General features: G+C 33.6%; 1 protein-coding gene across 1 annotated transcript in view; it reads left to right on the top strand.

Moving 5' to 3' along the window:
* Positions 1-17,832, top strand: part of LOC128173287 (neurogenic locus notch homolog protein 1-like) — a 47,239-nt gene extending 29,407 nt beyond the window's left edge. The window contains exons 10-11 of the mRNA XM_052839001.1: positions 278-391; positions 17,591-17,832. Of these exons, the coding sequence (XP_052694961.1) occupies positions 278-391; positions 17,591-17,832 (356 nt within the window). The remainder of the gene's footprint in view (positions 1-277; positions 392-17,590) is intronic.
* Positions 17,833-22,451: the final 4,619 nt, after the last annotated feature.

Genomic DNA, 22,451 nt, shown 5'->3' with positions numbered 1-22,451 from the left:
TTCGTCCAAGGTTCGGGTGTATGAAATGCCTGAATGCAGATACATGTATATAGGGGATGTGTATAGATGAGCCACAACTAATATGGCGGTAGTCGGAGATAATAGAGAAATAATGCGTATTTATGAATTCATGTCAGCTTTAAATACGAGGACTATTACATGCATTTTAATGTCTTACGTGATGTTGCTTTCTTGTATTTGTTTGTATTCTATATTGTTTTTTTTTCTAGTTTATATTATCGCTGAGATAACAGCTTAAAATCACAATAACTTTCAGATATCAATGAATGTCTTGACAATCCATGTCAAAACGGAGGAATATGCAGCAACAGCGATGGATCTTTCACGTGTACATGCGCAGGTGGATTCACAGGGGCACTCTGTAATGAAGGTAAATGTGTATTATTCTTCCCCCCTTTATCAATATTAATGTATATTTTTCTTTTCCCTCTATCAAAATAAATAGGTATGCCTTGCTCCTCTGTTTCTGTGTTTCTTTCCGACTCTCTTAATTTAAGTTGATGTTTATCAACACTTTCATTGTTATTTCTGTGTATCTACCTTCCTCTCTCATGTTTGTCATTATCTCTCTAGTACTTATCTTTACAGTGTTCGTACTTTTAAATACCAACATGTTATTACAACTTTATCTATTCTATTTGTATAAAGAATTAAACTCTTATTTGTAGCTTCATTTTGTTGGATATAGTTTCATTATTATATCAATACAGTTTTATTTAAAATCAAATATCAAATAAGCATGTTTATAGTTGTGGAGGCTGCAAATGTTAAAATGTTCCTTCCGTTAAAATAAGGATAATTTTTGAAATCCAACTTAAAACCAAATTCTCCTTTGATTCTTGTTATATGTTAAAGCTTACATGAATGCATAAAGCATTTGGTCGCCATATTAGTTTCGATCGCTCCTCTACTGCCACTGGGGTATCTACAGTAGTTGAGAAAGTTATCGTCGGTTGCTTTCCGATCGAGGCATGTAGGTTGCACGGACTTGTTGATGTATAAACTACACATTGCAGTTAAATTGTGATAAAGAAAAAAGGAAACAGCAATCACAAAAATACAAGTTTTTTTTATTCTTTACAAGAATTTTCAAGGTATCATTATTATTTTGCACAGATTGCTCTCCCTTACATCGAATGCATATCGAATACGTGTGTCGTTCATAGAGAGTGTATAACGTCTGTGTCTTTTTGAAAACACTGGCCGAACTACATCCAACTCAGTAGCTAAATAATAGTAAATCCATAAAAGTAACACGTAACATCGTTCCGTCGGTTTCTACAAAAGGTCAGTTTTTAAAGTCCATCCTGTTATTGACATTGCTCGATCTGCCAAAGTGTGTGGTTTGCGCATATGCAATGTATAAACAGTAACAACACAGGAAGCGGTCTACAATTATCCAGGATTTTTTAAGTATCTGTGCCTTGGTTTCAGTCTGTCTACTTCGTTGTTCGCTTAGATATACCTTGCCAGTTTACTTGTCATATTATTTTTGTTCAACACGTTTTTCTACACGTCTTTTCGTCCAAGGTTCGGGTGTATGAAATGCCTGAATGCAGATACATGTATATAGGGGGTGTGTATTGATGAGCCACAACTAATATGGGCGGTAGTTGGAGATAAAAGAGAAATAATGCGTATTTATGAATTCATGTCAGCTTTAAATACGAGGACTATTACATGCATTTTAATGTCTTAATTGATGTTGCTTTCTTGTATTTGTTTGTATTCTATATTGTTTTTTTCTAGTTTATATTATGGCTGAGATAACAGCTTAAAATCACAATAACTTTTAGATATCAATGAATGTCTTGACAATATATGTCAAAACAGAGGAACATGCAGCAACAGCGATGGATCTTTCACGTGTACATGCGCAGGTGGATTCACAGGTTCACTCTGTAATGAAGGTAAATGTGTATTATTCTTCCCCCCTCTATCAATATTAATGTATATTTTTCTTTTCCCTCTATCAATATAAATAGGTATGCCTTGCTCCTCTGTTTCTGTGTTTCTTTCCGACTCTCTTAATTTAAGTTGATGTTTATCAACTCTTTCATTGTTATTTCTGTGTATCTACCTTCATCTCTCATGTTTGTCATTATCTCTCTAGTACTTATATTTACAGTGTTCGTACTTTTAAATACCAACAAGTTATATCAACTTTATCCATTCTATTTGTATAAAGAATTTAACTGTTATTTGTAGCTTCATTTTGTTGGATATAGTTTCATTATTATATCAATACAGTTTTATTTAAAATCAAATATCAAATAAGCATGTTTATAGTTGTGGAGGCTGCAAATGTTAAAATGTTCCTTCCGTTAAAATAAGGATAATTTTTGAAATCCAACTTAAGAATTCTCCTTTGATTCTTGTTATATGTTAAAGCTTACATGAATGCATAAAGCATTTGGTCGCCATATTAGTTTCGATCGCTCCTCTACTGCCACTGGGGTATCTAAAGTAGCTGAAAAAGTTTTCGTCGGTTGCTTTCCGATCGAGGCATGTAGGTTGCACGGACTTGTTAATGCATAAACTACACATTGCAGTAAAATGTTTGTGATAAAGAAATAAGGAAACAGCAATCACAAAAATTAAAGTTTTTTTTATTATTTACAAGAATTTTCAAGATATCATTGTTATTTTGCACAGATTGCGTTCCCTTACATCGAATGCATATCGAATACGTGTGTCGTTCATAGAGAGTGTATAACGTCTGTGTCTTTTTGAAAACATTGGCCGAACTACATCCAACTCAGTAGCTAAATAATAGTAAATCCATAAAAGTAACACATAACATCGTTCCATCGGTTTCTACAAAAGTCAGTTTCTAAAGTCCATCCTGTTTTTGACATTGCTCGATATGCCAGGTAGGTCTGCCATTTGGTCGCCATATTAGTTTCGATCGCTCCTCTACTGCCACTGGGGTATCTACAGTAGTTGAGAAAGTTATCGTCGGTTGCTTTCCGATCGAGGCATGTAGGTTGCACGGACTTGTTGATGCATAAACTACACATTGCAGTTAAATGTTTGTGATAAAGAAAAAAGGAAACAGCAATCACAAAAATACAAGTTTTTTTTATTCTTTACAAGAATTTTCAAGGTATCATTATTATTTTGCACAGATTGCGCTCCCTTACATCGAATGCATATCGAATACGGTGTCGTTCATAGAGAGTGTATAACATCTGTGTCTTTTTAAAAACACTGGCCGAACTACATCCAACTCAGTAGCTAAATAATAGTAAATCCATAAACGTAACACGTAACATCGTTCCATCGGTTTCTACAAAAGGTCAGTTTCTAAAGTCCATCCTGTTATTGACATTGCTCGATCTGCCAAAGTGTGTGGTTTGCGCATATGCAATGTATAAACAGTCTGTCTATTTCGTTGTTCGCTTAGATATACCTTGCCAGTTTACTTGTCATATTATTTTTGTTCAACACGTTTTTCTACACGTCTTTTCGTCCAAGGTTCGGGTGTATGAAATGCCTGAATACAGATACATGTATATAGGGGGTGTGTATTGATGAGCCACAACTAATATGGGCGGTAGTCGGAGATAAAAGAGAAATAATGCGTATTTATGAATTCATGTCAGCTTTAAATACGAGGACTATTACATGCATTTTAATGTCTTAATTGATGTTGCTTTCTTGTATTTGTTTGTATTCTATATTGGTTTTTTTTCTAGTTTATATTATGGCTGAGATAACAGCTTAAAATCATAATAACTTTTAGATATCAATGAATGTCTTGACAATATATGTCAAAACAGAGGAACATGCAGCAACAGCGATGGATCTTTCACGTGTACATGCGCAGGTGGATTCACAGGGGCACTCTGTAATGAAGGTAAATGTGTATTATTCTTTCCCCCTCTATCAGTATTAATGTATATTTTTCTTTTCCCTCTATCAATATAAATAGGTATGCCTTGCTCCTCTGTTTCTGTGTTTCTTTCCGACTCTCTTAATTTAAGTTGATGTTTATCAACTCTTTCATTGTTATTTCTGTGTATCTACCTTCCTCTCTCATGTTTGTCATTATCTCTCTAGTACTTATCTTTACAGTGTTCGTACTAATAAATACCAACAAGTTATATCAACTTTATCTATTCTATTTGTATAAAGAATTAAACTGTTATTTATAGCTTCATTTTGTTGGATATAGTTTTATTATTATATCAATACAGTTTTATTTTAAATCAAATATCAAATAAGCATGTTTATAGTTGTGGAGGCTGCAAATGTTAAAATGTTCCTTCCGTTAAAATAAGGATAATTTTTGAAATCCAACTTAAGAATTCTCCTTTGATTCTTGTTATATGTTAAAGCTTACATAAATGCATAAAGCATTTGGTCGCCATATTAGTTTCGATCGCTCCTCTACTGCCACTGGGGTATCTACAGTAGTTGAGAAAGTTATCGTCGGTTGCTTTCCGATCGAGGCATGTAGGTTGCACGGACTTGTTGATGCATAAACTACACATTGCAGTTAAATGTTTGTGATAAAGAAAAAAGGAAACAGCAATCACAAAAATACAAGTTTTTTTTTTATTCTTTACAAGGATTTTCAAGGTATCATTATTATTTTGCACAGATTGCGCTCCCTTACATCGAATGCATATCGAATACGTGTGTCGTTCATACAGAGTGCATAACGTCTGCGTCTTTTTGAAAACACTGGCCGAACTACATCCAACTGAGTAGCTAAATAGTATTAAATCCATAAAAGTAACACGTAACATCGTTCCGTCGGTTTCTACAAAAGGTCAGTTTCCAAAGTCCATCCTGTTATTGACATTGCTCGATCTGCCAAAGTGTGTGGTTTGCGCATATGCAATGTATAAACAGTAAGAACACAAGAAGCGGTCTACAATTATCGAGGATTTTTTAAGTATCTGTGCCTTGGTTTCAGTCTGTCTACTTCGTTGTTCGCTGAGATATACCTTGCCAGTTTACTTGTTGTCATATTATTTTTGTTCAACACGTTTTTCTACACGTCTTTTCGTCCAAGGTTCGGGTGTATGAAATGCCTGAATGCAGATATATGTATATAGGGGGTGTGTATTGATGAGCCACAACTAATATGGGCGGTAGTCGGAGATAAAAGAGAAATAATACGTATTTATGAATTCATGTCAGCTTTAAATACGAGGACTATTATATGCATTTTAATGTCTTATTTATACCTGCACTTTCTAAAGAAAGTTCGGGTATATTGTTGTTACCCTGTTCCGTCCGTCCGTCCGTCCCTTCGTCCGTCCGTCTGTCACGTTTTACTTTCTCAAACTACCCTTACATCTTATAAACCAGCAAACTAAACTATTGGAGTTTGATTTGGGGTATCATGTTGTTTTGTAAAAAGGTTTCAAAAATTCTGTTAGTCCTGGGGTCAAATAATTGTTAAAAAATGACGTTTTTTTCACAAAAAACCTTCTTCCTCGAACTCCTCCTACGTTTTCAACAGTAGACAAATCATCTTTTGGAATATGTTTTAGGGTATCCTATAGATGCGCAATAAGGTTTCGGAATTTTCAATTTTGTCCTAGGGGGCCATTTAATGGCTGAAAAATGACGTTGGTTTTTTTTTTTACAAAAAAAACTGGTTTCAAAAACGTCTTTTTTTTGGCAGTAGCCAAATGATCTTCTAGAATATGATTGGGGGTGTCATATTGAGGCGTGATCAGGTTCCAGAATTTTTTTTTTCATTAAGGGGATCAGTGGGCAACAAAAAATGACGTGTTTTTGCAAAAAAATATGGTTCCCAGAACTCCTCTTACAATTTTTGGAGTAGCTACGTCATCTCTTGGAATATAATTGGGGCTGTCCTATAGATGTGCAATAAGGTTTTAAACATTTATATTTCATCCAGGGAGTCAAATAGTACCAGAAAATTGACGTTTATCACGAAAAAAAAAAAACATAGATCGCAGAGCTCCTCTTATGATTTAATGGATAGACAATCATATCTTGGGATATGATAGGGACTGTTCTATAGATGTGCATTACGGTTTTGAAAAATTAAATTTAACCCTGAGGCCCATTACCTACCGGTACATACCTTTTGATGCCCTTTAAGGATCAAGAATATATATGGTTAAGGGGTGGGGATCTCAACAGTTTTGGAGATATTCGTGCACTTCCTGTTCAAGAGGGGTCAAGACCACCCCCGTGGTCCATGACCTACATACCGTTTGATGCCCCTTGACACAAGGAACAAGAATATATATGGTTTAAGGGTGGGGATCTCAACTGTTTTGAAGATATTAAGGGACTTGCTGTTTGATAGGGTCAGGACCACCCACAGGGCCCATGAACCAGAAAACATTTGATGCGCCTTGACATCAGAAACATGAATATATATGGTTTAGGGGTCATGATTATAACAGTTTCTGATATATATGGTAATTTCGAATTCCTGGGGGGTGGGGATGACCCCAGGGGTCAGATCTAATAAACCCTATATATTGCCAGTAACAGCCAATATATGATTATGAAAACCCTATATAATTATCTTTTCAAGTTACCATTTACAATAGAGTCTACGATTCTTCCTACAAGGTTCAATGTTAGACCCCACACCCTTTTGACACCCCCCCCTCCCCGAAAAATGGTTGTCTAACCCAAAATGAGAAAAATCAAACCAGGGTGCACATCTACATATGGAGGCCTATAATATCCTAGAGTTTTGTACAATTCTGTTCAGCCATCTCTGAGAAACAAGTTCAGATTGGGAAAGAAGAAAAAGAAGATGAAGAATAATAATGCATGTATTAAGAACCATACAAAAACAATAAGTCTCCAAATTTCATTTGGGAGACTAAATAATAAAGATTAAATAGAGATAGGATCATCAAACATCAATAATTTAAAGATAATTGATAATTTCTGATTCTGAGGGGGTCAGGATGACCCCTTAGGGTCATGACTTACATGCCATAATGATCTGATGCGCCTGCATGACCTAAGGAGGAATAATATCTTTGGATTAAGGTGGGGATCTCAATGGTTTTTATGATATTTGATAATTTCAGGAAGAGCACTTGGGATCATGGCCTACATACCATCTTAAATGCATTGAACAAAGAAACAATAATATAATATGTACATGATATATGATTCAATTTAAGAACCCAGATATATATCAATCATCTGTTTTGTAATACTTCCTATGTATATATACATGTACATGTATTAGTTTGTGTTTTGTTCTATACTATTCATGTTCATGACTGTAGTATGGCTTAGTCTTATTTGAAATTACATTAAAAAATTGTCAAATATATGACTTGGAACCCCCACCCCCAAACAAACTCAAATATAAACTATTCTCCCCCCCCCCCCTCCCTTGTCAAATGATCTATTAAATTCAAAATATAATTTGGGTGTCTAAAAACTTTTATAAACTGGTTAAAAATGTTATTCTTAAAAGAAAATTACATTTCACCTTGCATAATTGACAAATGATCTATTGAGATATGATCAGAGGTCATATTCCTACCTTGGGATCAAAAAGTAGTATTCATCGACAAGTTAAAATTAATAACAATAAAATAAAATTATTCAAATTTATAAATGTTTATACTCCACATTCACCCCCCCCCCCCCCCCATCTAAATTGGTTATAAAAATTCAGAATTTTAAATCATTTCTTGATTGCTTTTTCTCTCGTGATTCACATTAACATTTTGGAAATTCAATTTTTAAGATTTATAAACAAAATGTTATATGCATCACTGCCATGTGTATTTGCTATTCGGGGCAAATTGTAAAGTCTCTAAATCAAAGGAGTGACATCATTAGGCTAGGAATTACCCACATGGATCAAACACTACTGTAAAACATATGAATAAAATAAAATACACTATTATTTCTAGTTCTTAAATTTCAGGGTGTCTCCAATGGGGCATAATCTATATACAATTTTACGCGCAATGACACAAAGAGCAAAAATAAATTATATGGTTTAGGGATGAGGATCTCAGATCTCAGAATTTAACAATATATACAGTGTTTCATATCATTTCCTATTTCATAAAGGCGGGGGGGGGGGGGGGTTAAAGACAACACCTGGGGGTCATCGATGTACTTTACACCATTTCATGCATCATAATGACATTAGAAGATATTTTGTATTTTCCTGTTTCGTGGGGTCAGAACAGTTCCATATGGTCATGACCTACATTGTATTTGATGCATTATGATACATCAAGAAAGAAATACTCATTCCTTCCTATTATAACTCATATTAAAATGATAAGTGTATACACTAACTTACATGTAATACACAAATTTAATAAGAAATTGTTTATACAGGGTCAACTCAATAGTGCAGTCTGACAAATGAAAAAAATAACTTTTGCAACTAAAATGACAGAAACTTTACAAATGCGATAGAATAGGTAACGATGATAAGCGTATTTAAATATTAAAAGATGATGATACAGTATGCTGTCAAAGGGAAATCACATTTAGAAAGTGACAGTAAAACTTATATATATGTATGCTGGCATCTCATTATATTGTGCTACTGCTACTTCATGTATTATGCTTACCTAAATTGGTCAACATCATAATGATTATCCAATTAAAACACAATAATGAATTCCTTTAGCTGATCTTAACTAATCCTTTTCTGCATACGGAAAACACAGACATGTATGTATGGGTGTTGCTAAAACGCGGAACGGAAAGCGGAACAGAATGGAAAGTATCATCACGTTTATCGCTTCAAAAGGGTATAGACTGGCCAGAAACGATTTACTTTGTATCTTTTATTTATATCTAATGAATGATTATCAACATGTTGCTATCTTTTTAATATTCATATGAATGTCTATCAATTATAGCATTGTATTCATTCGGCTTTAGTTGAGTACGAAACGGAAAAATCAAATGTATACGAATTGTGAAACATTAACATGATTAAACGAGCAAATTAGCTATAACTTTTTACTTATTTCTCTTATATGGTATTGCTGGCATATCAGCGTAACGTACGCAGTTAGTTAAAGCGTTTAATGCGTGTTTTGAGTATTTTTAAATTTCAAATATGATGTACATGTATATACTTACATCAAAATTGAATTTTCGGTGTTCTAGAGGATCTTTTATCATACAGACGATACAGTATCATTGAGAGATGGAAGAAAAAAACCGTAGGACTGACGACATTAAAAATTGAAATACAGTAAACATTTAAATACCCGGTAATTTGTGAATCTAGTTATTTGTGAAACTAGTATTTTTAGCAATGCAATTTTGTTTACGTTTGCATTACTAAGCAGTTGTTCATTCATGTAGCTTAATACATATGATCCGAATAGAGAGCTCTAGACGTTCCCTGGTTTGATTTTCCGATTATATATTGGGACTATAGTCTGTAGATCCCAAAATATTCATGCAGCACATTTGGACGATTTATAATGGAAAATGTTGACATCTTTTCTCCATTTGGAATACACTCAGAAGACCTTGCGCAATTTTTCAATACTATCATCCGGGTTTGTTGAAATGCAAAACCCCGTAGACTTCTTTATTTTTAGCCGTGTATTTTTTTTTTTCTTTTTTTCGCTTCGATCTACGATTTTATCTTTGAATTGATAAGTTAAATCTTATCTATTCAAAAATCGGACGGAAGACCCACTCGTTGCTCGCAACGAGATCGATTCTAGTTATTATTTATTAAGGTCTTCCGTTTCCAACGGAAGACCTTATTGTTATTGCTTTGTTTCTTTTCCTCTATTATTATTATTCTTTTTTTTTTCTCCCACGTTTTCTCAAAAACGCTTCAGCCGATTTTGATAAAACTTTCAGATCTTGTTTATGACAAAATTTGTAAGAAAAGTACATGGAATTTTTTTGGTTGTCACTTCCGGTCCCGAGAGATTTTATGTTTTTGCTTGTTCACGAGTTTTCTCCAAAAGTATTTAAGGTCAAGATCTAAGAAATGAAAGGTGCCTACAGGTTTATGAAATTCAAGAGATAAATTCTTTTAATGATGCTTTATAACAATATCTTTGTTTCATAGGGTGTACCGGGGCTTAAATTTTTGGTAAACTCAATGAAAAATCATGTTTTATACAACCATTTTCTATGAAATATGAGGGATAAAAGTAACAAATCTCGGACTTTTGTCCATTTTTGACTTATGAAATATATCTAGAATGCCTACAGTTTCTCGAAAAACGGCATTAAACAAGCTCTTGACCTCCTCTTTAAAATGATGTCAAATTGAATATAGGTACCGAGATTACTTTTCACGTGATTAAATATAGAATATCAAAATATTGTTTTATTTTCTACATAATTCCTTTAAAGCCGTAAAATACGGGAAAAGATTCATCAAAATCAATTATGACGTCATAATAGTTCTAGCACCAAAAAGACACTCTGGAATCATTTACTAGATCTTGACCTTAAGATAGAACTTTTAAATGTTCACGGATGATAGAAAGTGTCCAGCCGCAGTGTACTACGCATATCTGAACGTCCGCCGTCACTTCCGGTCGTCACCGGAAGGAAATGAAAAACCTTAATTTTTCAATTTTTGGGATTTGAATTTTTTTTTTATTTCATTCGATAGAGACGCCCTCAAAACTTCTAAATATAAAATTTGTTTTAAAATCGATCCACGCATTCTTGAGGATTTTGGACCCCAAAATCCTGAAGCGAAGGTCCGCGTAGCACAGTCGTTAGAGTGTTGGACTTGTGCCCAGACGACCCGGGTTCAGTCCATGAGTGCCGAATGTTTTTTCTCTCTTATTTGTGTTTTGATTAATGATTTCGTCTTTAAAATGATGGATTTGAATGTTTTTAGTTTTATTTTTGTCATAATTAAAAATAATAGCGGCTTTTTTCAGTACAAATATGGAGCTCTTTTCTGCCAGCAGCTCTCTAAATTTAGACGCTCGTCGCATTGCCGGTATCAGACATGCCGAATGTTGGTTTTTTCTTAATTTTGTTTTGTTTAACGATTTTATCTTTAAAATGATGGATTTTAATGTTTTCCGTTTTATATTTATTATATATAGAAATAATAGCGGCTTTTTTAAATTACAAATAGATAGCTTGCTCGTCGCATCGCAGGCATCAAAGACGTGCCGCCAAAGTACCCCTGCAGTACGCTGGGTCGCTTTGCCGGCATCAAAGAAATGCCGCCATCTCAATTACACACACAATATTTAGCAATGCACCCACGTTTAAATAAGTATTCAACATTACCTTTAAAAGAGGACTGATTAGTATTTATTCACATATATAGATACACGCATGCATGTTTATAAATGTGTTTATTGACATACGTTGCTGATATACTGATTCCCTAAACACTATAAAAAAAACTAGAAAATCTCTCTCTCTCTCTCTCTCTCTCTCTCTCTCTCTCTCTCTCTCTCTCTCAAGTACAAATGTTTTAGCATTTAAATAAAAACTAGTACAGGTAACATGCAGTAAATTGGATAGAGGCTAAATGTACATTGGCGTCCAAAAATTATACATGTATTTATTTCAAGTTACGGGATAATGTCTATGGATTCAAATGATTTGAGATTCATTGTTTAATGATTGTCTTCATACTGATTGGAAGTCAACGCTAAAAAGTCATTTTTATTAAAGATGGTGTACTTTTTCCTTTTTTGAGCATGTCTATATACTGATACAAATCTGTTGTCTGTCTGGGATTAAGAAAAAGTTTATACACGTAACTATACAAACGAACGAGTGACTGCGACAATGTTTGAAAACTGACCAGCTGTTTATGAGTGTTTGAGCCTAAGATAAACAGATGTTAAAAAATCAATAGTTACATCTTTCAAATAACGCATATACATTGTTCTTACATATGTATTTTGTTTAGAAATTGTGTTATGTGTGATATTTAGAATTTAATATTCTACGTTTAATATAGAAGTCACCGACCGACCCCCCCCCCCCCCCCCCAATTCATAAAATAATTTAGTTTTTCTGGCCCGATTTTCCTTGATCTTTGATCTTGGGCCTTTAATTTCAACTAAGTACCATTCTAGATTACTGTACTAATTACCAGACCAATTCGTTCATTATTAACAGAGTTATGAATTTTTTGGCATTTGAGTTTCAATTGTAGTGATTGACATGTACTGTAAAAAAAATCATATCTCCCAAGCCCTTCACTCAATCCTAATGAAAATTCGTGAAAATGAACCTCGGACACCATTCTTATTTTCTGCCAAATATGCAGCGGATTGAACAATCAAGACTAAATTCCTGAGATTAAACGGCGCTTATTGCCTATACTGGGAAATTAAATCTACACAGTACACGCACCGACCCCCCCCCACCTCCTATTCACAAAATAATTTAGTTTTTCTGGCCTGATTTTAACTGGATCTGTCATCTTGAACCTTTATTTTCAACCTAGTTCAATTCTAGATTACTGTACTACATGTAATGACCGAATGCGAGATTCACACCTCAAAATTCTATTTTCAATTTATTTACGACGATATCAAGCTCAGGTCTTTTCACCCCCCTCCAGACACAAACACGCATCAATATTTCAAATGACCTCGCACTGTTACCAAACCTGAATAGTCAGACATCTTACACGTTGTTTTTTTAATCTCATACAAAAACTCAGCTCCTCTTCCGGGCGGAAACGCCCCAAAATCAAAGACAAATTCGGGAATTATTTTGCATCAGCCATGTTTTGAGACATCTGCAAAGGCTGTGTGTTCTAATCTCGCCGGAGCCAAGATTTGTTCTTACTGTCTATTTCTTTCTCTCCTTTTTATTTAATTTTCTAACTAAAATATTCAACATAAAAGGGTCGTTGGACTAAAGTTCAAGTTGAAACACTCTTCAATTAAGATTTAGACAAAAACATTCTTTTATTATTAGGGTCTTCCGTCTTCAGCGGAAGACCATTCTATTCTAATTGTTATTAGGGTCTTCCGTTTACAAAGGAAGACCCTCTTTTTTTTCTTCGGTTTCTTTTTATTACAGGTTATAAGACGTGTTATTAGGTCAAAAGACCTCTTATTTAATATGAAATAAAATGAGACTGGTCCTTCAAATTAGGGATCCAACGGGGTGTATAATTCTTCATCCATCGCTCTTTAAGATCACATCTGCATTTCCTGATATGTTTCGTTGATAAAGATAAAAGGAAAGGTCATTTCCTCTTCTAAAAATCGGACGGAAGACCTCCTCGTTGCTCGCAACGAGATCGTGTCTAGTTATTATTATTTTTTTTTTCCAAATTTTGTGCACGAGATTTCTCGGAATCTATTCGACCGATCTCAACCATTTTTTCACAGATGTTAAAGCGTGATCTAAATTTCATACATTTTTCTTAATTTTTTCGTAGTCACTTCCGGTACCGAATTGTCGGCCATTTTGTAATTTTTGACGACCCATTTTGTGCAGCTATAAACTCGGAAACCAAAAGAGATATGAATATGAAATTTTCAGGATAGGTAGACAATAGTTTGAAGTTGTGCAGCATGTAGTTGTTTATTGCCTGTTGCGCCATTTCTTGGAGCTCGCCTGGGCACGAAAATTGGGTACGAATTTTCATTCAAAATTTTCACACGTTTTGATTTATATCTTTTTATCAGTTAATATTTTGTTAAGACATATAAAACAAAAGAGGTAGAGAATTAAATGTTCTTTCCAACAAAATCAAGAAAAAGGGGCTGGCCCCTTTATTTAGGGGCCAACACACTCGTATACTCTATTACAAATAACTTAAAAACGATAAAGATTTTGTAATGTATTATAGAAGCAAAGTTGTTGATCGTACCAATATCTTTTAGAAAAATTATTACCACGCCCATTTATTACGTAATTAGGGATTTTTAGGGGCCAAAATACTTAAACTTTGACACAATATAACTAGAGAGGTAGAAATATTTTGTTATACATCATAGAAGAGAAAATGTTTGAATTAATGATTTAAATTGATTCCACTTATCAAAACACGAATTTCTGTCCCCATTAAGGATCTAGAGGGCTGGCCCCTAAAATATTCAAACATTTGTATCTCAAAAATGATCAACAATTTTAAATACGTGTAAGAACAAAAATTGTTAGTATTCTTAAAACCTTTTCAAAGAAATCAAGAAAAATGGACTGGCCCCTTAAATTAGGGGCCAGGGCACTCTTAAACTCTATTACAAATACCTAAAAAATGATAAAGATTTTGTAATGTATTATAGAAGCAAAGTTGTTGATCGTACCAATATCTATTAGAAAAAATTATTATTACGCCCATTTATTACGTAATTAGGGATTTTTAGGGGTTAAAATACTTAAACTTTGACGCAATATAACTAGAGAAGTAGAAATATTTTGTAAGACATCATAGAAGAAAAAATGTTTGAATTAATAATTTAAATTGATTCCACTTATCAAAACACGAATTTCTGTCCCCATTAAGGATCTAGAGGGCTGGCCCCTAAAATATTCAAACATTTGTATCTCAAAAATGATCAACAATTTTAAATACGTGTAAGAACAAAAATTGTTAGTATTCTTAAGACCTCTCAAGGAAATCAAGAAAAATGGACTGGCCCCTTAAATTAGGGGCCAGGGCACTCTTAAACTCTATTACAAATACCTAAAAAACGATAAAGATTTTGTAATGCATTATAGAAGCAAAGTTGTTGATCGTACCAATATCAGTTTGTAAAACTCATAGCCACACCCATTGATGACGTAATTAGGGATTTTTAGTGGATTTAAAAATTAAATCTTTAATGTGCTGTATGTGAAATGTGAGTGGAAATTCTGAAATTTCATTGATATTTTAATGTTATCGTTTGAAAAATTGAACGGAAGACCTCCTCGTTACTCGTAACGAGATCGTATCTAGTTATTATTATTATTTTTTTCCACGAATTTTGTGCACGCGATTTCTCGAAAACTATTCGGCCGATTTCGACCATTTTTTCACAGATGATTGCCAGTGGTCATTATTCTAGAAGTTTTTTGAAATTTTGAAATCGTCACTTCCGGTTCCGATTTACGGCCGATTTTGTAAGTTTTTACGACCAACTTTGTGCAGACATAAACTCAGAGACTATCAGAGATGTGAATATAAAATTTTCAGGATAGGTAGACCATAGTTTGAAGTTGTGCACAATGCAATTTTTTTACGCCAGTAGCGCCATTTCTATGAGCTCGCCTAGGCTCGAAAATTGGGTACGAATTTCGAATCAAAATTTTCATACGTTTTGATCTGTATCTTTTTATGAGTTGATATTTTGTTAAAACATATATTATAAAAGTAGTAGATAATCAAAAGTTCTTTCCAACAAAATCAAAAAAATGGGGCTGGCCCCATAAATAAGGGGCCAAGACACTCGTAAACTCTATTACAAATAACATAAAAACGATAACGATTTTGTTATGCATTATAGAAGCAAAGTTGTTAATCGTAACAATATCGAATAGGTAAAATCATTGCCACGCCAATTTATTACGTAATTAGGGATTTTTAGGGGCCAAAGTACTTTAACTTTGACGCAATATATCTAGAGAAGTAGACAAAGAAATCAAGAAATAGGGGCTGGCCCCTTTAATAAGGGGCCAAGACACTCGTAAACTCTATTACAGATAACTCAAATACGATAAAGATTTTGTAATGCATTATAGAAGCAAAGTTGTTGATCGTTACAATATCTATCAGGTAAAATCATTGCCACGCCCATTTATTACGTAATAAGGGATTTTTAGGGGCCAAAGTACTTAAACTTTGACGCAATATATTTAGAAAAGGAGACATATTTTGTTAAGCATTGTAGAAGAGAAAATGTTTGCATTGATGATTCTAATCGATTCCATTAATAAAAACACCAATGTATGTCCCCATTAGGGATCTAGAAGGCTGGCCCCTAAAATATCCAATCATTTGTATCTAAAACATGAATAACAATTCTAGATAAGTGTTCGAACAAAAAATGTTAGTATTCGTGAGATCTTTCGAATGAACTCAAGAAAAAAGGGCTGGCCCCTTAAATTAGGGGCCAAGACACTCGTAAACTCTATTACACATACCTTAAAAACGATCAAAATTTTGTAATGCATGATAGAAACAAAGTTGTTGATCGTAACATTATCAGTTTGTAAAACTCATTGCAAAACCCATTGATGACGTAATTAGGGATTTTAGGGGAATAAAATCTTAAATCTTTAATGTGCTGTATGTGAAAAGGAAAAACTCTTTAATAAGCATTTTAAAGGATATTGACGATGGTATATAATATCTGAAATGGAGTGGTTATCTCAAATTTCATTGATATTTTAATCGTATCGTTTAAAAATTGAACGGAAGACCTACTCGTTACTCGTAACGAGATCGTATCTAGTTATATCCATATACATGTATATTCAAACAAAGTCATTATATGTAGTTTTTTTCTAGTTCTTAGAAGATATCTGAAGCCGATCGAATTCTTTACTCGAATTTTTTTTATAAATTCTCTTGTCAAAATGTACACCAAGCTCATAATTTATTTTTCCGAAAAATCATACTTCCCAAGAAAGGATATTATCCAGAGATAATACCAATTATAAGCCTACAAAATATATAATTTATTTTATTTATTCTGTCCCCATTCCGGCGATAACGGCATGCCTTTATCTGCACCTAGCCTCCTATCATTGACGTCACTGTTTCCAAATATGATCATGTCAATATTCGACAAACTTGTAGACTTTACATTTGTTAATTTATAACATGTCAGCCATGCTATTTCGGAAAACTGATATACAAATGCAGAGACTACAGATAGAAAGTGTGTATTATAGTGGCAGGTTACATGTAAATAACAGACAGCATTTTACACTGCAATTAAGCATCTGTAGGAAACATTCGATTGAAGGCCTGCGCGGTCAACTCTAAAGTGTTTATTCCTGTGGTTTATAGGTGACACGATCAAAATTACACTCATTCATACTCAGGCTCACACTAACATGATTGCATATTTGGTTTTACAAGTTTACATATCTGGATATTTGAACACGATTACCCTCCATTAAAAAAACCCAGATTCATAAAGTTTTCACTCTAATGCCAGTAAATTGTAGAATAGATGTTGACATAGTTTTGATGCTAAATAATTTTGTATGTGTATTTTGATAATAATGTCTAAAATCATATTGAATATGAAGTCGTTTATGAAAGACTTCATATTAAGTCTATAGCTGAATATCTCCAAAGAAATGAAATGAAACAAAATTTTGCAGATCGGCTTCATTTTTGATTAACAAACTGTTTCTTCATTCCATATTTAAATTGTATTGTATTTTCGTTACGTAATCACTAGACATCGGCATTTTTCTCTGTATTAGTGTCGATAGTTCTACCGACCATCGCATTAGTTAAACCTGCCGAACAGTCGTCATCTTACTATTTAATATATGGACCCATTGTGGCAGTAAATTGCTTAAATATTACATTTACAGTTCAGTTTGATAACTTAAGAACAACTATCACAGCTATTTCTCTATTGTAGTTAATTATATCCTCATATCTTTATCACGAAAATATTATTATTTATTGTTATTTCGTTGACAGTTCTGTCGAACATCGCAATAGGTAAACCTGCCACACAGTCAACAACGTATAAAGACTATAACGCCACGCATGCAGTGGATGGCAACAGAGGAACAAACGTTGATGTAGACACGTGTACATTCACAGATTATTTTGACACCAATCCCTGGTGGAGGGTGGATCTACAGGCTGTGTTTAACATCACATCTGTCAGAATACTCAACAGCGGGATAGATAAATACGGAGGTAATTGTAAAAAGTAACAACATTACAAGTTTTGATTTTGCTTTTTATATCCACACTTTAAATATGTATAACATCACAACTGTAAGGATACTTTACAAAGAAATAGACATTTAAACACAGGTAAGCGTATCTAACAACAACATTACAGAATCGAAGTATAGCAAATGTAGAGGAGAATGTTGTTTAAATTCTAGTTAATTGGTTCATAGCTTCGATCGAATGAAGCCCCCAAAATATTGATTTACTATTTTGTTATATCCAAAACTCTTTAAATTCCTCTTTTATTTTACACAGTATCTATCTTAATCATGATTAGGGTGTCCTATAGATGTGCAATAAGGTTTCGGAAATTTAATTTTCGGCCAAGGGGTTAATTAAATGCTGAAAAGTGACGTTTATTTTGTTTTCAAAAAAATGTGGTTTCAATAAATTAACTAGTTTATGCATAGGCCAAACCAACTCCTGGCATATAATTGGAGGCGTCCTGTTGATGTATAAGGTCATTGAAATTTTATTTTAACCCTTGGGGTAAAAAAGGTGGGTCTTTTTTTTTTTTACAAAAGAAATGGTTCCAAAAACTCCTAGAACTGAGTTTTCTTTGGAATTATGAAATGGGATATCGGTTAGATGCACAAAAACCTTTTGAAAAATTGTCATATTGATAAGTAAATAATAGTTAAAATGACATTAGTTCCCCCAAGATAAATTTTCTTTTTCAACACACAAATAAAAACAAGAGGCCCATGGGGCCACATCGCTCACCTGAGTAACAATGGCAACGGCTTTTTATAGGTGTTCAAAGGATATTGTGCCATATGGCCCCTCGGTAGAAAAACAAAAAAAGAATACCATAAATAAACTGTATTCAAATTTTACACTTATTAAGGTCTTCCGTTTCCAACGGAAGACTTTATTGTTATTCTTCGTATTCTTTTTAGGGTTTTCCGTTTTCAACGGAAAACCCTTCTGTTATTCTACGGTTTCTTTTTCTTTATTATTATACTTTTTTTTCTTTTTCTGACTTTTTTGGAGCGTTATTTCTCAGAAACTATTCAACCGATTAACACCAATTTTTTAGGAGTTATAAAGCATCACTGGCGCTACTAATTATTCAAATTTTAAATGATTACGTCACTTCCAGTTTCAGATATGGACGATTTTGTAAATTTTTAAGGGTCATTTTGTCCACGCATCTCCTCTGAAACTAATCATGATAAAAGCTTGAAATTTGCAGGGATTGTAGATGAATGTCTGTAGATATCCCTCCATGCTTCCAATTGCGAAAAATGCGCAAGGCCTAGAAGCTCGCCTGAACCTGAAAATTAGCACCAAATTTTTTCACAAAATGTTCGCACTTTTTCCGTAATATCTTTTGACGTATAAATATTTTGTTAAGACATGTAATGCAAAAGCTGTTTCAATTTGCACGGGCTTTTATTTGATATCAGGAAAAAGGGGCTGGCCCCTCAAATTAGGGGCCAAGAGGGCTCTAAAGTCTATTTGCAATAACCTTTTAGTGAACAATAATTTGTTATCAATTATAGAAGCAAAAATGTTCAATGTACAGCTGTTTATCTATACAGTACAATACTTAAGTCATATATTACGTAATTAGGGGTTTCAAGGGGCCAGAAGTTCAAAACTTTGATCATTAATATCTGAAAAAGGAGAAATATTTTGAAAAGCAATGTAGAACAAAAGTTCTTCAAAATAATGTTTTTTACAATATGCTACCTTAAATGTTTTTGTTTATGACCCCATTTAGGAGTTAAAGGCCGAACATTTTTACCGGGTGGTAAATCTCAGGTGAGGGCGGGGCTTAATTATTAGAGGTGTGAAAGCCTCCGGGGCTTGCAGTCTACCGTGGTCGTAAACGCTGCTAATCGCTATACACAGGAAGCAAATTAATACACAGGAAATAAAGAATTAGTCAGAATTGGTCTTAGTTTAAATATCTTATTGTTCTAATGACCATACGAAGCGATTTTATACGGAAATGGTATGTGTTGTCCGAATTTTCTCTAAGCACACGTGTGTAATGCACAATTGAAAAAATGCAGTAAATTAATTCTGCTATAAAAGCATAACTCAGTACATTGTGTTTAGCGCTTCACATTGTTTAAAAACTTAATTTTAACAATTATAATAATATAAGAAAACCATACGGTCAGTATTAAAGAATGTGGAAAATAAAGACAGCCATTATACGATCGACAATTAATGGAGTTCGTTTTCCATGGAGTGACGTTTACATGCACCAACTTCCAACAGAGTGAATTACCAGTAAATATAGCTTTAGTAGCACTAGCACAGTGTACGTTTGTTTTAAAAAGAAAATTTTATGTTTTGGAGCTGTCCATGCATTTTCGTGGAATTTATTAGATCACACACATTCATTGACAACATAATTCAAATATAACTTGTGCGTATTTTCAATCACTGAATAATTATTTTTCATAATCAATTTTAATACTGGTAATGTTTAAAAATCAATTTTCAATTCCCCCTTTTTAATACATGACGGAAGATATCAAAGATAACGTTGTTAATTGCTAGTCAACAGAAATCAGCGGACCTGGCAAGATCACGCTCGGACGATCACGTCAATCAAACTGGGTACTATTGTTTCAAACTTGATTGACAAGCGGCATCATTTTGAAGTTTGTACAGGTAAAAAAGGGGGCGTTTGTAAAATGTTCGGCCTTTAAAGGGTCGGCCCCTAAAACACATTTGTACAGATATCTCAAGAACGATAAACATTTTGTGAACACTTGTTAAACAAAATATGTTTATATTTACAAGACCTTTCATTTGATGTCAAGTAAAAGGGGCTGACCCCTCAAATTAGGGGTCAAGAGGGCTCTAATGTCTTCTTACAATAACTCTTTACTGAACAATATTTTGTTATTAATTATAGAAGCAAAAATGCTCATTGTACAGCTGTTCATCTATACATTACCATCCCTAAGTCATATATTACGTAATTAGGGGTTTCAAGGGGCCAGAACTCAAAACTCTGATCATTGATATCTGAAAAAAGAAAAATATTTTTTAAAGCAATGTAGAACAAAAGTTCTTCAAAATAATGTTCTTAACAATATGATACCATTAATTTTGTTGTTAGTGGCCCTGGTAAGGGGTTAAAGGGTCGGCCCCTAAAACGCATTTGTACAGATATCTCGAGAACGGTTTACAATTCATGAACACTTGTAGAACAAAATATGTTTCTATTAGCGAGACCTTTTATTTGATATCAAGAAAAAGGGGCTGACCCATCAAATTAGGGGCCAGAAGGGCTACTAAGTCTTTTCATAATAAGTCTGTTCTGACCAATAATTTGATACTAATCATAAAGCAGCAAAGAAGCTTTTATTAAGCTTAATTTAAAACCGAAACCCGTTTTAAAATCGGACGATGCATTACAGAGATATCGGGTTTAAAAATTGATTTTTCCGGAAATTTTGATTCCGCGTCCTTGGTTTAAAAAATAGCGTAGTGTTTAAAGTAAAATTAACTCGTACCAAAAATAATTTTTAAGACGTACTTGAACACATTCGGATTTTTTTTTTGTTAAGTCGTTCTTGAAATAGGAAAGGTGTTTAATAAGTCGTACTTAAAATCATTCGTATTTTGGTAAGTCGTACCAGGAATAATTCGATTTGTTTCATCTTTTATATTTAAGTTACTCTTGTTATTGGTTTAAGAGCTCTGCTTCTTACAGGAACTTCCAGCTTTACTTCCGACATTAACGGAAGACCCACTCGTTGCTTTGCAACGAGCTTTGCTCTAGTTCCTCTTCTTTTTTTTTCTTAACACTTTTTGTGCACGCGATATCTCAGAAATGGTTCGACCGATTTGCACGAAATTTTAAGATCTTACTACCTATGTCCTGAACCTTATCGGAATTTTTTTTGGTTGATGACGTCATTTCCGTTCTTGAGATATTGTCATTTTAAGGATTTTTAGGGTGTTGGTTTGTCCAAGAGTGTTCTCATAAACTACAAACGATATCGATTTCAAAAGTTTAGGGATGATAGACAAAAAATTGTTTGTATGCACAAAAGCATTCATGTTAGCCTACCACAAAAAACGCCGGAGCTCGATGGGGTTCGAAAATAGAAGTAAAAAAGCGTTGTAATTTTGCTTGCTTTTCTTAGTTTATCTCTTTTCTCGCAAATATTTTGCTAAGACATGTAGAATAAAAAAATATTTTAAGATCTTTTGTTTTAAATCAAGAAAAAGAGGCTGGCCCCTCAAACTAGGGACGATAATGGATTAGCCCCTAAAACATTTTTGCACATAAATTTCATGAGAAGTAAGGAATTTCCAAAGACTATGTTTAAAATTTAAAGACCTTTCATTTGATATCAAGAAAAAGGGAATGACTCTTCAAATTAAGTATCAAGATGATCCTAAAGTCTGTTATCTATATAGTCGTTTACTGAGAGATGTTTTGTAATAGGATATAAAAGCAAATTTAAGTATAATACGTTTATATATCCTGATTTTCTCATGCATTACCTAACAAGGGTTTTTAGGGGCCAGAGGTAAAAAAGTTTAATCTTTTCTATCTTTATTGGAAGAAATGCAAGTTTTTAAAAAAGCAACGTAAGAGAACTTATAAAAACATTACAGA

This window comes from Crassostrea angulata, chromosome 2 (genome assembly GCF_025612915.1).
Source record: "Crassostrea angulata isolate pt1a10 chromosome 2, ASM2561291v2, whole genome shotgun sequence".
NCBI classification, from domain to species: domain Eukaryota; kingdom Metazoa; phylum Mollusca; class Bivalvia; order Ostreida; family Ostreidae; genus Magallana; species Magallana angulata.
The sequence above is the reverse complement of the archived record's forward strand: the minus strand, read 5'-3'. Positions and strand labels throughout refer to the sequence as shown.